General features: G+C 40.0%; 1 protein-coding gene across 3 annotated transcripts in view; it reads left to right on the forward strand.

Annotated features, from left to right (window-relative positions):
• SLC22A4 (solute carrier family 22 member 4) overlaps positions 1–7,014 on the forward strand; it is an 88,506-nt gene extending 81,492 nt beyond the window's left edge. For all 3 annotated transcript variants that reach the window (XM_077326897.1, XM_077326895.1, XM_077326896.1), the window contains one exon: positions 2,637–7,014. In XM_077326897.1, coding sequence (XP_077183012.1) covers positions 2,637–2,712 — 76 coding nt within the window. In that variant the 3' untranslated portion in view covers positions 2,713–7,014. The remainder of the gene's footprint in view (positions 1–2,636) is intronic.
• The last annotated feature ends 5,093 nt before the right edge of the window (positions 7,015–12,107 follow it).

Here is a 12,107-nt window from a genome sequence, read left to right on the forward strand (position 1 = left end):
CCAGCATGTCAGACCTCCACCATCTCCACGATCCGGAAGTGTGTCTCCACCTCCTCCACAAGGCTCACCCATCCCATGCAGGTGGTGGGATTTGCATCCTCCATGCACTGCCACAGGAGGTTGGGATGCAGACCCTCACAAAATAATTGAACCTTGGTGGCCTCATTCCAATCATCGAACCTGGCTGCCAAGCAGCAGTACATTGTGTACTGGGAGGCTGTCTTGAATCCTTGCTGCAGGCTGTGCAGTTGCTCTTGAACTGTGTCCGCCTGGAGAGGGTTTTCGAAGTGCTCGCATAGTGTGTAATCACTTAGAGGATAGTGTGGAGCTTAATTAAAGCCTTTGATAAAGTTCCCACACAATATTCTTGTGAGAAAGTTAGTAAAAACAGGATGGACAAGGACACAATCAAATGTATTTATAATTGGCTGCCTCATAAGAACCCATCAATGTTTCATCTTCATCTTGGAAGGAGGTGACCACAAGGTCCTGTGCTGGGACCAGTATTCACATTTTCATTAATGATTTGGATGAGACAACAGAGTACATTGATCAGATTTGTAGATGACACTGAATTTGGTGGGGTGACTAATACCCCAGAGGAAAGGACTACTATTAAGGATGAGCTAGATAGATTGGAAATTTGACCGTAGCCAACAAAATTAATTTTGGTAGGGAGAATTGTACAGTATTACATTTGGGTAATAAAAATGTTATGCATAAATATGTGGTGGGGAATACATGACTTGATAGTAGTACATGTGAAAGGAACTTAGTAGTTCTGGTGGCCAATAAGTTGAATATGAGCCTGCAGTGTGATATGGTAACTACGAAGTCTAATGCAATATTAGTCTGCACTGCCAGGAGCATTAAATTAAGAACACGGGAGGTTATAATACCACTCTATTCCACATTGGTTATACCTCATTTGGAATATTGTGTCCAGTTCTGAGCACAACAGTTCAAGGATATTGACAAGCTGGAACATGTTTAGAGAAGAGTGACTAGGATGGCTGAGGGGTTGGAATCCATTCACTACAAAGAGAGGCTGAGAGATTTCAGTATTTGTAGCTTGGAGAAGAGGAGGAGAAGGAGTTATATAATAGCTGTGTTTCATTATGTGAAAGATAGACATGTTGAATAGGGATCAACTTGTTTACTGCAACATTAGAGACAAGGGCTGAATCTGCATGGAGCTTTTATTCCAGTCCCAGGTCGATTCAATCCCTGCTATCTACACTGAATACGATTTCCATTTTGATTTTGGGCGATTTAAATTTCCCCCCTGCAACAAGCATGATTGATCGGAAGTGACCCTGCCTTTCCCCCACGATATCCTGGAGTGAATATAACCCTCGATATTTGAAAAATCAGCATGAGTAAGTGTGCAGCTGTCTGCTTTCCCCGAAACAACTTGCTGCCGAGTTTCCAACACTGTAGAAAAGCCCTGACTGGCCAGGGCATCAGTTCAAAGGCTTCCTCGTTCCCAGATTGCAAGGCTTCCCTTAAAGGAGAAGCCCTGACTTCTCTCAGCAGAAGCTCCATAAACCCTAACTTCTCTTGCCAGAGGTTTTCCTCTTGGATTTATTCCCCTCTTCTGCTGTCTCCAATTCTCCCCCCCCCCCTTTCAAGAAAGGAAAGGGAACACACAATGGAATAAACAAAGTAAGTACAGAATCAGCCAGGGATTAGGAGCAATGGGTTCAAATTACAAGAAAGGAGGTTCCACTTCAATATTAGAAAGCATTTTCTGATGGCGAGGGCCATTCGTAGATGGAATATGCTACCTTGGAGGAGGATGGAATCTCCTTCATTGGAGGTTTTTAGGAGGAGGTAGGATGAGCACCTGTCTGGAAAAGTGTGTGTGTTTTTCTTTGAAAAGAATAAAATGCTTTTTCAGGCATTTCACTAAAAATGTTTAGGGTGAAAATTTTCAAGATTTTTTACATTACAAAAATTGGAACATTTTTGGAAAGCCATGAACAGACTCCCATAATATGTATCTTTTGTTCCCTGTGGAAATGAATGCAAGGTGTTTGAATAGGGAACAGTAGTTTGCAGTTCTCTCTTGCTTTGGGACTGGGTGTATTTGTAATGTTATTTGTAGAAAACTAACACTCCAGTCCTATGCAGAGTTACTCTAAGTCAATATTTTAATGGACTTAAAATGGAGTAACTCAGCAAAGAATAGCACTATAAGGCACTTAAAAGAAAATTTATAAATATGTCAGTCAATATAGCGTTATATCAGTTTGATGTTATAGCAGGAAAACTGGCTTAGGTGTAATAGGTAAGTTAGTGTATACAGTTCAGTTTTTCTTCAGATTTCCCTTATTTGAAAAAAAAAAAACCTTTACTCATAGCTCCAAAGTTTTGGGAAGTTGTGGATCTCTAGGAAGAAACTGTTATAGATTTGGATCATGCTTACTCTAAAGTAAGTCTAATAGAGTTCGTTTAGAATTTTTCTCTTTTAGATATATTTAGGATTAAATCAGATTTATCAGAGCTACGTCTTGTTTATAGATATCATGTTGCATATGTTTAGACATAAGAGTGATAGAGGAGAGTTCTCCCTGGAAATATAAATATTAGTAAGCCTAATTATGTCTAACATAGGTAATCTTATTTCTTTTCAGATTCAGAAAAAGAAAACTTACAATGAATTCAATGAAGAATGAACTGAACAACAAGAACTTGATTACACAACTATGATTCTACATTTCTGCCTTTTAATATATGGATACTCCAGACTTTAAAAAATGTATTTCTGAATAGAAATGAAAAGTTGTTAATGCTACTGGAAGGTTGTTAATCATCCTACAATTCACTCCTGCTGTGTACCAAATTTGTCAATAGCTGCTTTAGTGTCTTCATTTTTTATTATTATAAAGTCTTGAGTTCTTTCATATTCTGGTTGAGTTTTTAAGTACAGTATTACATATTTTTCAAAAGCAGGCTACATACGAGTCTTAAGAGTAGTGAACACACTGACTATATAGAGTCCTTTTGCAATCCCAAGGAAACCTAAATGGAATAACAGTCCTGTATATACATGGTGTGAGTATCTAATGCATATCATGTATACGTAGTGTGAGTGTCTAATGTGTCCATGCTATTTAAATGAGTGACGTTCAGATCAAAAAAGTACATTGAGCACTGAACTTCAGTTTTTTTGGCTTGCTTGGAAATATCAGCTTTAATGATGAAAGCTTGCGAAACAAAAATTCATGACAAAAAAGTAATCCTTATTTATCCATAAAGTCCACAGTCATTAGGATAATTTCTTTGGATCAGGACTACTGAAGGAAGAAAGCACTTCAGATGCTAGGTTATGTTTCTGTCATGGTGCTGAAAAGTGCCATCAAGTCGCAGATGACTTATGGTGAGCCATGATGGGGTTCTCCAGGCAAACCAAGAGGTAATTGTCATTACTTGCATCTGCATTGCAAACCTGAACTTCCTTGGTGGACTATACTGACCAGGGCTGAGTCCGCTTAGCTTCAGAGCTGATGAGATTAGGCTAGCCTGGCCCAGGTCAGGGCATGTCTGTCATACCATCAAAACTCCTTATGAGCCTTGAAAATGTTGATTGTGTTTTGAGCCTTCACTACAATAATTATTTGGAAAGCAGATTGGAGGAATGAAAGCATATATTGCCTGCAACACATGTTTGGTTTTAGGAGCTTTTGAACAAATGCAAAGTATCGATATCTAGGGAGTCAGCAGGTATTTGGATCAGCTCTGCATTTGTGTCAAGTAGAGCTGGCAAATTATTGCAGTGAGATTCCCTTCTGTGCCAAGTAAAGCCATCTTAATTGCTGGGTTGATAGTGTAACATTTTAAAGTGATGAGGGTTTCCTGATGCCAAGGCTGTATATTGACAGTAGCATCAAAAACAATTCAGTATAACCACTTTCCTGATGCAGAGTCTCCCATTTAGCTCTAGTAGTGCATAAGGTTGAATTTAGGCAAGTAGAACCAATAAAGGCAGATAGATTCAGGTGAGCAGTCTGGTCTGAAGCAGCAGGACAAAGTTTAAGTGCAGTGGCACCTTTAAGACTAACAAAGTTTTATTTAAGGTATAAGCTTTCATGTGCATGTACACTTCTTCAGATACATAATAGCTAACGCGCTTGGTAAGACCTGTGAATGGCAGTAAATTAGCATACAACATAAAGGAGTTTATAAACAGATGCAAAAACTGAATGACATTATCATGTATAGTGCAATAAGAAATCAACATCTCTATTAAGCACTGGGGATTCCAATGTTCTGAGCTTTGTAATAATTTGCAACTCAGCAATCACCCATTCTCATCTGTTTCTGAAGTTTCTGTGCAATAAAACAGTGACTTTGAGATCCCTCACTGAATGACCTGAAAGGTTGAAGTGTTCTCCTATAGGTTTCTGTTTTGTGATTCTTGATGCCAAATTTTAGTTTAGCCTTTGGCATAGGGTTTGATCAGTTTGATCGGTTTGTCCTATGTAGAGAACTGAAGGACATTGTTGGCATTTCACTTGCTCATCTTCCAGCATTATTGCAACACTCTGTTGCTAATTCCTTCATTATGCTATATGCTGATTTGCTGCTATTCACAGGTCTTACCAATTGTCTTCACCCAGCCTTAGCTATGTTTACTACTTAGTGACGTATGCATCTTGACTCTAATTGGCCCTTCTGGCAACACTCCTCACTCTCTACTTATATGTAATGGTTGGTGATTTCTGTTTTAATGTATTTGAAGTGTACATGCACATGAAAGCTTATACCCAAAATAAAACTTTGTTGGCCTTAAAACTGCCATTGGACTCAAACTTTGTTTTGGATAAAAGCAGCTTTTCTTCCTCCTGCTATAAGGGTTTTTTTTTTCTCCTATGCTGCACCCAGTAGCCCTCTACAGATGGCATATTTATGGATGAGTCAGAGTGTAGAGCAGAGGAACAGAGTGATCAGGCTGCCACTGCTCCATCAAGCATGCAGGCTCTTCCCTCTGTGTATACACAATCTCCAAATTTTTGGTTACACCACCTGTGTTCATATGCGTCCTTAAGAAGAGTACCATTTAACAAGCAGCATTTCTGATCATGAGAATGGAGTGTGTACACATAGTGCCCACAGTCAAAATTATACACATAGGCTGGGGTCAGCGCTTGCATAGTTGGTTCCCAATGTGAGCTACCAGTACCCTCTACATATCTGGCTTGTCAGCACACAGCTGATGTATGTTTTGGAACAGCACGGGGGAGGGGGCAGGAGAAACATCTGCCAAAGAATTTTCAATGGGAATTCTTTTCCTGATCAAGAGTCAATTTCAGGTCTAACCATTATACTTATGAACCCAGCTACTAAAAATATTGTTGCAAGCTCAAGATTTCACTTTTCCTATTTAACATTTACTACAAATCTTTTTATTTGCAAAACTGATTACATAATGGGTACCTCAGCAAGGTTCTCTTTTTGTTATGCTCTGTTTTTCTGCATCTTGTTTTTTAAAGTTGTCTTTTGAACACTACATGATAGTCGCATTGTGTGTTAAGAATGTGTTAAGAATTATGGGCTATGCCAGATGATATCTCTGTAGCCTCATATGTAGCATGAGTATTTAAGTGACTCAGTTGTTCTTAAGGTTGCCAGTTTTTGAGACAGATACTGTAGTCACATTTTACAGCATTTACAGAGACACTTCTTGCTATAGTAGCAAACAGGACACTTTCCAGTGTTGTCCCATGGCAGAGAGGTTGAATGAATGAATGGATTACCCTGAATGTTTCTGCCCTTCTGACATTAAGCTTTGAAACATCATCCTTGGGAAGGAACAGCTAGTCATTTCCTAGAAAATCGTTAATAACAGCAAATTGATAACATTGTTTACATAAGTTGTTATGACTTAGCACTGTGTACTATGGCACATCTTTATTAAGATATTTTATACAAAAACAATGGATTTCAATCCTGTTTTACCTGTTTGTAAATGTCACTTTTTAAAACTTGTATACTGTGGTATTATTGTGGGGAAACAGCTTTATCAAGGTATCTTCAATAATTTAAAGTTGCCTAGTGAACAATTTTTGTTTTGGTCACCTTTGTTTTGTTAATTGAAAAAAATCTTTCCAAATCTTCAGATAGTAAGACACAAAGATGCACTTTCAAGAGGACTGTGACATTTAAACATAAAAACTTCTTGTAGAGATCAGTTCAGTAAAAAATTTTCCACTATAGGAACATACTGCAAATTCTTGTGGTAATTTAGCAGCTTTAAAATGTGTTTGCTGGTGAAATGTTTAGGAAATTCAGATATGTTACTAGAGACTGTGGATTTGAGTAGCTGCTAGTTTTTACAACACCTACCTACCCTTAATTTAATGAGATCAACCAACAAGTTTAGCTAGTTTGTGCACTTCACTTGGCTTTAGAAGGGACCGGAATGGATTATAACAATTAAAATGTATACAATACTGATCTTAGAATGAGTTGCTTGATTTGGGGCAAAGATTTACAAGGAAAATTGAAAGTTCTCTGCCAATCATCTCTTCTCAGGGATTTGTCACATGGTGTTTGTGGTAGTCTAAAGTCAGTAAATGAAAGACATATCAAGGAAAGGTGATGCTGTTGGTACAGTATTTTGTTTCATTTACTACTGTAAATTCTTCTGCATACATGTTAAGATGACATTGACCAAAGTTTTGATTTACAGTGGTTGTCCTATTCAATCTAGTTCCTGTTGGTCAGCTTGGGTCCAAGGTTCTTCTCTAATCAAGTTTAGAGACTTCCACTGACTGGAGTAGGAATCTCATAGATATCAGTCAGCTGCAAAGGGTATCCACGTTCTTCTTTCTGCTATTACATGTAACATTTATGCTGCATTGATATAGATTTTAAGCCTCCTGGATGGACTTTTCTGAATTGTAATATTGTCAATATTTTCTTTATTTTTGTCTCATTAATAGTAAAAAGAGAAATTGAACTGATCTTGTCTCTTGTCTGCATTGTAGAAATAAAAGGAGGGAATTTCCATTTGCTGTCCTTTTTTCTTTTTGTAAACATTTTGTAAACTTTTCTCTTTTTGTAAAACATTGATGAAAATCCCCCTATTTGATAACAGGATACATTAAAGATGCTGATTTTATAAAATAAGCATTTGAAAGAATTGGTGGGAGGGTCCAAGTAGAACTGTATAATAATGGAAGCAACTTGCATTGTTCAGGTGCTGAAAAAGCCCCCTAGCCACAATTTCACTATGTTTTCAAACTCTGTAGCATGCTATTTCATATAACCGATAAGCCCCTAAATAAAGTGACTTTGATAACCAGAGAGTTGGATTATTTTATTGTTTAGTGTAACTGAAGATTTGAGTTTGTTCACCTATTTAAAAAATTTAGCTCCCAGGAATAAGAATCTTTAGTAGATAACCTGCAAGTAACTGTAGTGGCATGATTCCCCCCGCCCACTTCCCATTCCACTCTGCTTTTCAAAGCATTTGGGGCCAAGAGTGTCATGGATCTGCCAGATACTGTGTTGAAGCACAGAGAAACTGATGGGGGGGGGCTGTTTCTTCCTTTGTCAGCCTCTATATTGCTCAACTCATATTGGGGGAGAAAAGTGCTGAGGAATAGCAGAAGGAAAGCAATCTTTTCAGGCCTGAGTTTATATTTGAGCTCTACTGCCACAGTGCCAAAATTGCATGACAGTGTGTGTTGGTGATGGTTCTGATTGGTCCCTCCGATTCCCCGCCGGAGGAACTGCAAGCCGCGCACAGCACGGCTCGCAGTTGCTCCTTTGCCGGCAACCTGACACGGCGAGAGGCGCAAAGCGCCTCTCGCTGCGTCAGGCCGCCGCCTGATGGAGCCCCTGGCAGTCGCACAGAGCGCGGCTGTCGGGGGCTCCCTGCCCGCGGCCTGACGTGGCGAGAGGCGTGAAGCGTCTCTCGCCGCATCAGGCCGCCGCCTGACGGAGCCCCCAGCAGTCGCGCAGAGCGAAGGCCGCCGGCCTTGCGAGCCCCCGCCAGCCTCAACGAAGACACCACCGGGAAGAAAAACGGCGGAAAAATGGCAGAAAAAAACAGAGCGCGGCGCCAACCTCAACCAAGACACCACCGGGGGGGAAAATGGCCGCCGCCAAGAAGACACCGCCAAGGAGCCGCCCGCCCGCCCTTGCAAAATACCTCTAACGGGTAAGCCACCTTTTCTCACCCTACCCTCGCCAGTCCCTCGCTCTGCCCCCGCCTGCTAGTGCCCATTGTATTTGTTATACAATGGGCTTTTTTACTAGTATGTATATAACTTTGCTCCTCTTAGGATCTTTTTTTTTTTACTAGAGCACTCCTGTGAACTAAATGTGTAATATAGGATGTGGCTCCATTAAGGATGCCATCAGACCTTATCACAGCAACCCAGGTACACCCAAACAAGTCTAGCAGAATGATCTTGTGTTCAGTAATACCAGCAAATGCTGGCAGGGGCTCATGGGAACTGTAGTCCATGGACATCTGGAGGACCACAGGTTGACTACCCCTACTCTACAGCAATCACTATCAAGTCAGCCTGCCTCAGACTGTGTCTGGCCCTAATCAATTTTGTCTGGGAAGTTATTGAACACTTCTTCTAAAAGATCCTCAAAATAGACTGTTCTGTATTTCAGCTACTAGACTTGCTTATTTTCCAGACTGAAACAGATGTTATTCTTTTTATTAATTAATTTTAATTCTATAATTTCTTACATTTTTATACCACCCTCCCTTGCAGCACAGGGCGGTTCAAAGATAACATGAAAACCAACAAGACATATACAATATAAATTTAGTAAGTACATCAGTATCAACAACAATAATATCAACAACACTGAACATTTAATATTTAATAATTTTCGCTGTTTAACTATTAATGTGTCGACTATAATGCTGCAGGTTGATCAGATCAGGAGGAGGGTTCTGGAGGGCCCAGTAGATGTTTCCAATTCACTGGCCTCAACCAAGTGCTGCAACCATTTTGCAGGTCCTGAAGAACTGTGTTAGCTCCATCAGGGCCTGGATCTCCTCTGGGAGCTCATTCCACCAAGTGGGGGCTGGAACAGAGAGCCATTCCCGCACAGCGTTAATATTGCTGAAATCTTACCATTGTGTAACGCTATTTTTTTAACATTATGCATGACGTCGTACACAATCTGCAACACTCCTGCAACACTCCCGCAAAAATCGTTTCTTTGTAGCGCTTTTTAGGGAATCCGCAAAAGTGGATTCACCCTAAAAAAAAACTGCTAGACTCTTGAGAACAACCTGCAACACACATATTGTGTTTTCAATATAGCAGTAGCAAGAATGTCCCTCCCGAAGCTCTCACACCCAAGCTTCCGGCGTCGCAATCGCCTTTTTTCCCCCTTAAACCAGCAAAAGCAATGAATAAGCGATGCTTCTTCGGCAGAAATCCATCCACAAGAAATTGTAAAGTTTCCGAGCACAATGCAGCCCCCTGTTCGACACGGCCCGTAATTTCAGCCAAAAATTGCACGCGGGGGGGGGGGGTTTAACTGTAAGAGTGTATAAACGATTAAGCACCCACGCCAGCGAAAAAGGTCTTTCTGATACATCGAATGAACAGATATGCATTGCTACAGGTGTTTTTGGGTTTTTTAAACACAGTTTTTTAAAGGGAAGCACAAACAACAGTTCATTGGCTGTTCTTTTGATTGACGGTGAGGAGTGGGAGGAAGCACAGAAAAATATTGCCTCCTTTGTTGCGATTTCAGCAAGACCAGGAACTTGTGCATTACGAGAACAGCACTAGTGGGAGAGCCTTTTTCCGAGAAAAATGGCTGTGTGCGTTACCGAGACCTGCCGCTATTAATTGCAGCACTTTTCAACAGCACTCAGATTTAGCTACATTGGCGGTTGTGCGGAATGGCCCAGAGAATGACCTGGCTGTGGTCAGATGTGTTTCCCTGAGCACTGATCTGTGGTAAATTTGAACTTTGAATTATTTCTGATATATTTGTTCAGCCCAGACAAAAAGTTGTAAAGAAGTCCGTGCCAGAGTTGGCAAATCAAGATCCACTTGCTTCTCTGAACAGAAGTTGTGCATAGATTTGATCCTTTTCTAGAGATGACTAGATATGACTAGATATACAAAGCAATGCATATGACTCAGTCAATTGGCATTATCCATGAACAGAAGCAAATGGGATAGAAATTATGTTCTCTAAAAGTACACTGGATTTCAACAGACAAGCAAATCTTTGAAATGGAACATTTTCTGACCAGAAGAAGGCCAGCATTTTGACCGTTTATGCACTGGATGTTTCATGCTGTGCTGCAGGCTGGAGTTTTAGTCGTGGCAGGTTGCCCACCTCTTCCTGCACCCACATGGGGGAGCATTTGGCCAGGTGCACCTCATCCGCCCCCTATTTGTGCTCCTGCTCGGGAGGTGGGGCAGTGAAGTTCCCAGTGCATAAATGGTCTTAGACACTCCTTCGGGTAGAGAAAAGCAGCATATAAGAACCAACTCTTCTTCTTCTAATATAGTATGCACTTTAATCTAAAATTTCCAAACTCTTTTACATCTCCACCACATATGAAAAAAGGAACCATTTTTTTCTTAACATTTCCATCATGATCATTAACAATTTTGCAAATTACCTTAGGTGTGATATACCATCTATAAAACATTTTATACCAGTTTTCTCTTAATAGCTGACACTGTATACTTAGATATTTTGCCCCAAATTCATTCCCATTCCTCAAACATTACATTGCGCTCTAGTTGACATAAATCTCTTCAGTTTCTGTGTAATATTTTAACAAAAGTTTATAAATCTGCCCCTGTAGATGACATTTATCTTGTAGCAAAATGCTTTCAAAGTCTGTTAATGGAGGTTTCCTGTCTGATAGTTTCTCGTATCTTGATAATAACTGGTTATATTCCAACTAGTGAACTTCTGTTCCTTCTTTATTCAAAACCTCTAAACCTTTCAAATCCCTTCTATGAGTAGGATATCTTTATGTTTTATACAACCCACTCTTTTCTGTTGATGTTTGTCAAAATAAGCCTGTATAGGTGATTTCAGCAAAGAGGCGTTAGCTGATATCCTGCTTTTATATTTTCCCCATATCGTTATTAAACTGAGGGCCTATTGATTAAGATTCTGTTTCGCCTTGTCTTTGACTGTAGGCCAAAGAAGATTGTGAAAACCTTTGGACCAACCTGATTTTTCAAGAATCAGATACCTAGCAAAAGGGACCACAATCCAATTGTAAATTGCTGTTAAAACTGCTACGTGCAGATAGAGCTTTAAGTTCAAAACAGCTTGTCCTTTTCTCTTATTATCTTGTAGGATTTTAAAATCTGAATTTTTCCATTTTTTTCTGGGCCGTCACATCTCTAGTGGCACAGTGGTTACACTGTCATACTAGGACCCTGTAAACCCAGGTTTTAATCCCCCATCTTCCATGGAAGCTTGCCAGGTGACTGTGGGTCCATCAATCTAACCTCGCCTTTGTCAATATTTTGACCATAAAGGAGCTCCTGAAATAATTTTTCAGGCTTTGAGGAGCCCAGAATGTTATATCATGGCCAACATTAACAGGCAGGCTCAAGGGATTAAAGGAATGGAAGGGCAGGAGGAGGATGGGTAGTCATTTTTATTCCTTCAATAAGGAACCACCGTCAGCATTGCTCACACCAGCTATTTTGATCTCTGCCTGTAATATAGATTTGAGGAACTATTCTTAGTTTATTGCAAACCCTAATTCAAAACCTAACTAAAACAGTTCCGAAGGACCTACAAAAGAGAGGTCGTACACCAGACATTTGTTTGATGTTGATGAAACTAAACGACATCTACTGGGCCCCTGAACCTCCCTCCCTTGAAGCCATGCAACAGATCTGACCAACCATGGGTGTTAGATTGTTCACTATGTTAGAGTGTTATTTTCTCTGTTTATTGTTATTATTACTGTTACCTTTCATTCATTATAATCACTTAATTTGATGTACTATACTGTTTACGTTCTATGTAAACCGTCCTGAGCCTTAGGGGAGAGCAGTATACAAATGTAATAAATAAATAAAAATAATGATTGATCATATGTATGCCTATTCAAAATGAAATCCTGTTGA

This window comes from Paroedura picta, chromosome 3 (assembly GCF_049243985.1).
Source record: "Paroedura picta isolate Pp20150507F chromosome 3, Ppicta_v3.0, whole genome shotgun sequence".
In the NCBI taxonomy this organism is placed as follows: Eukaryota; Metazoa; Chordata; class Lepidosauria; order Squamata; family Gekkonidae; genus Paroedura; species Paroedura picta.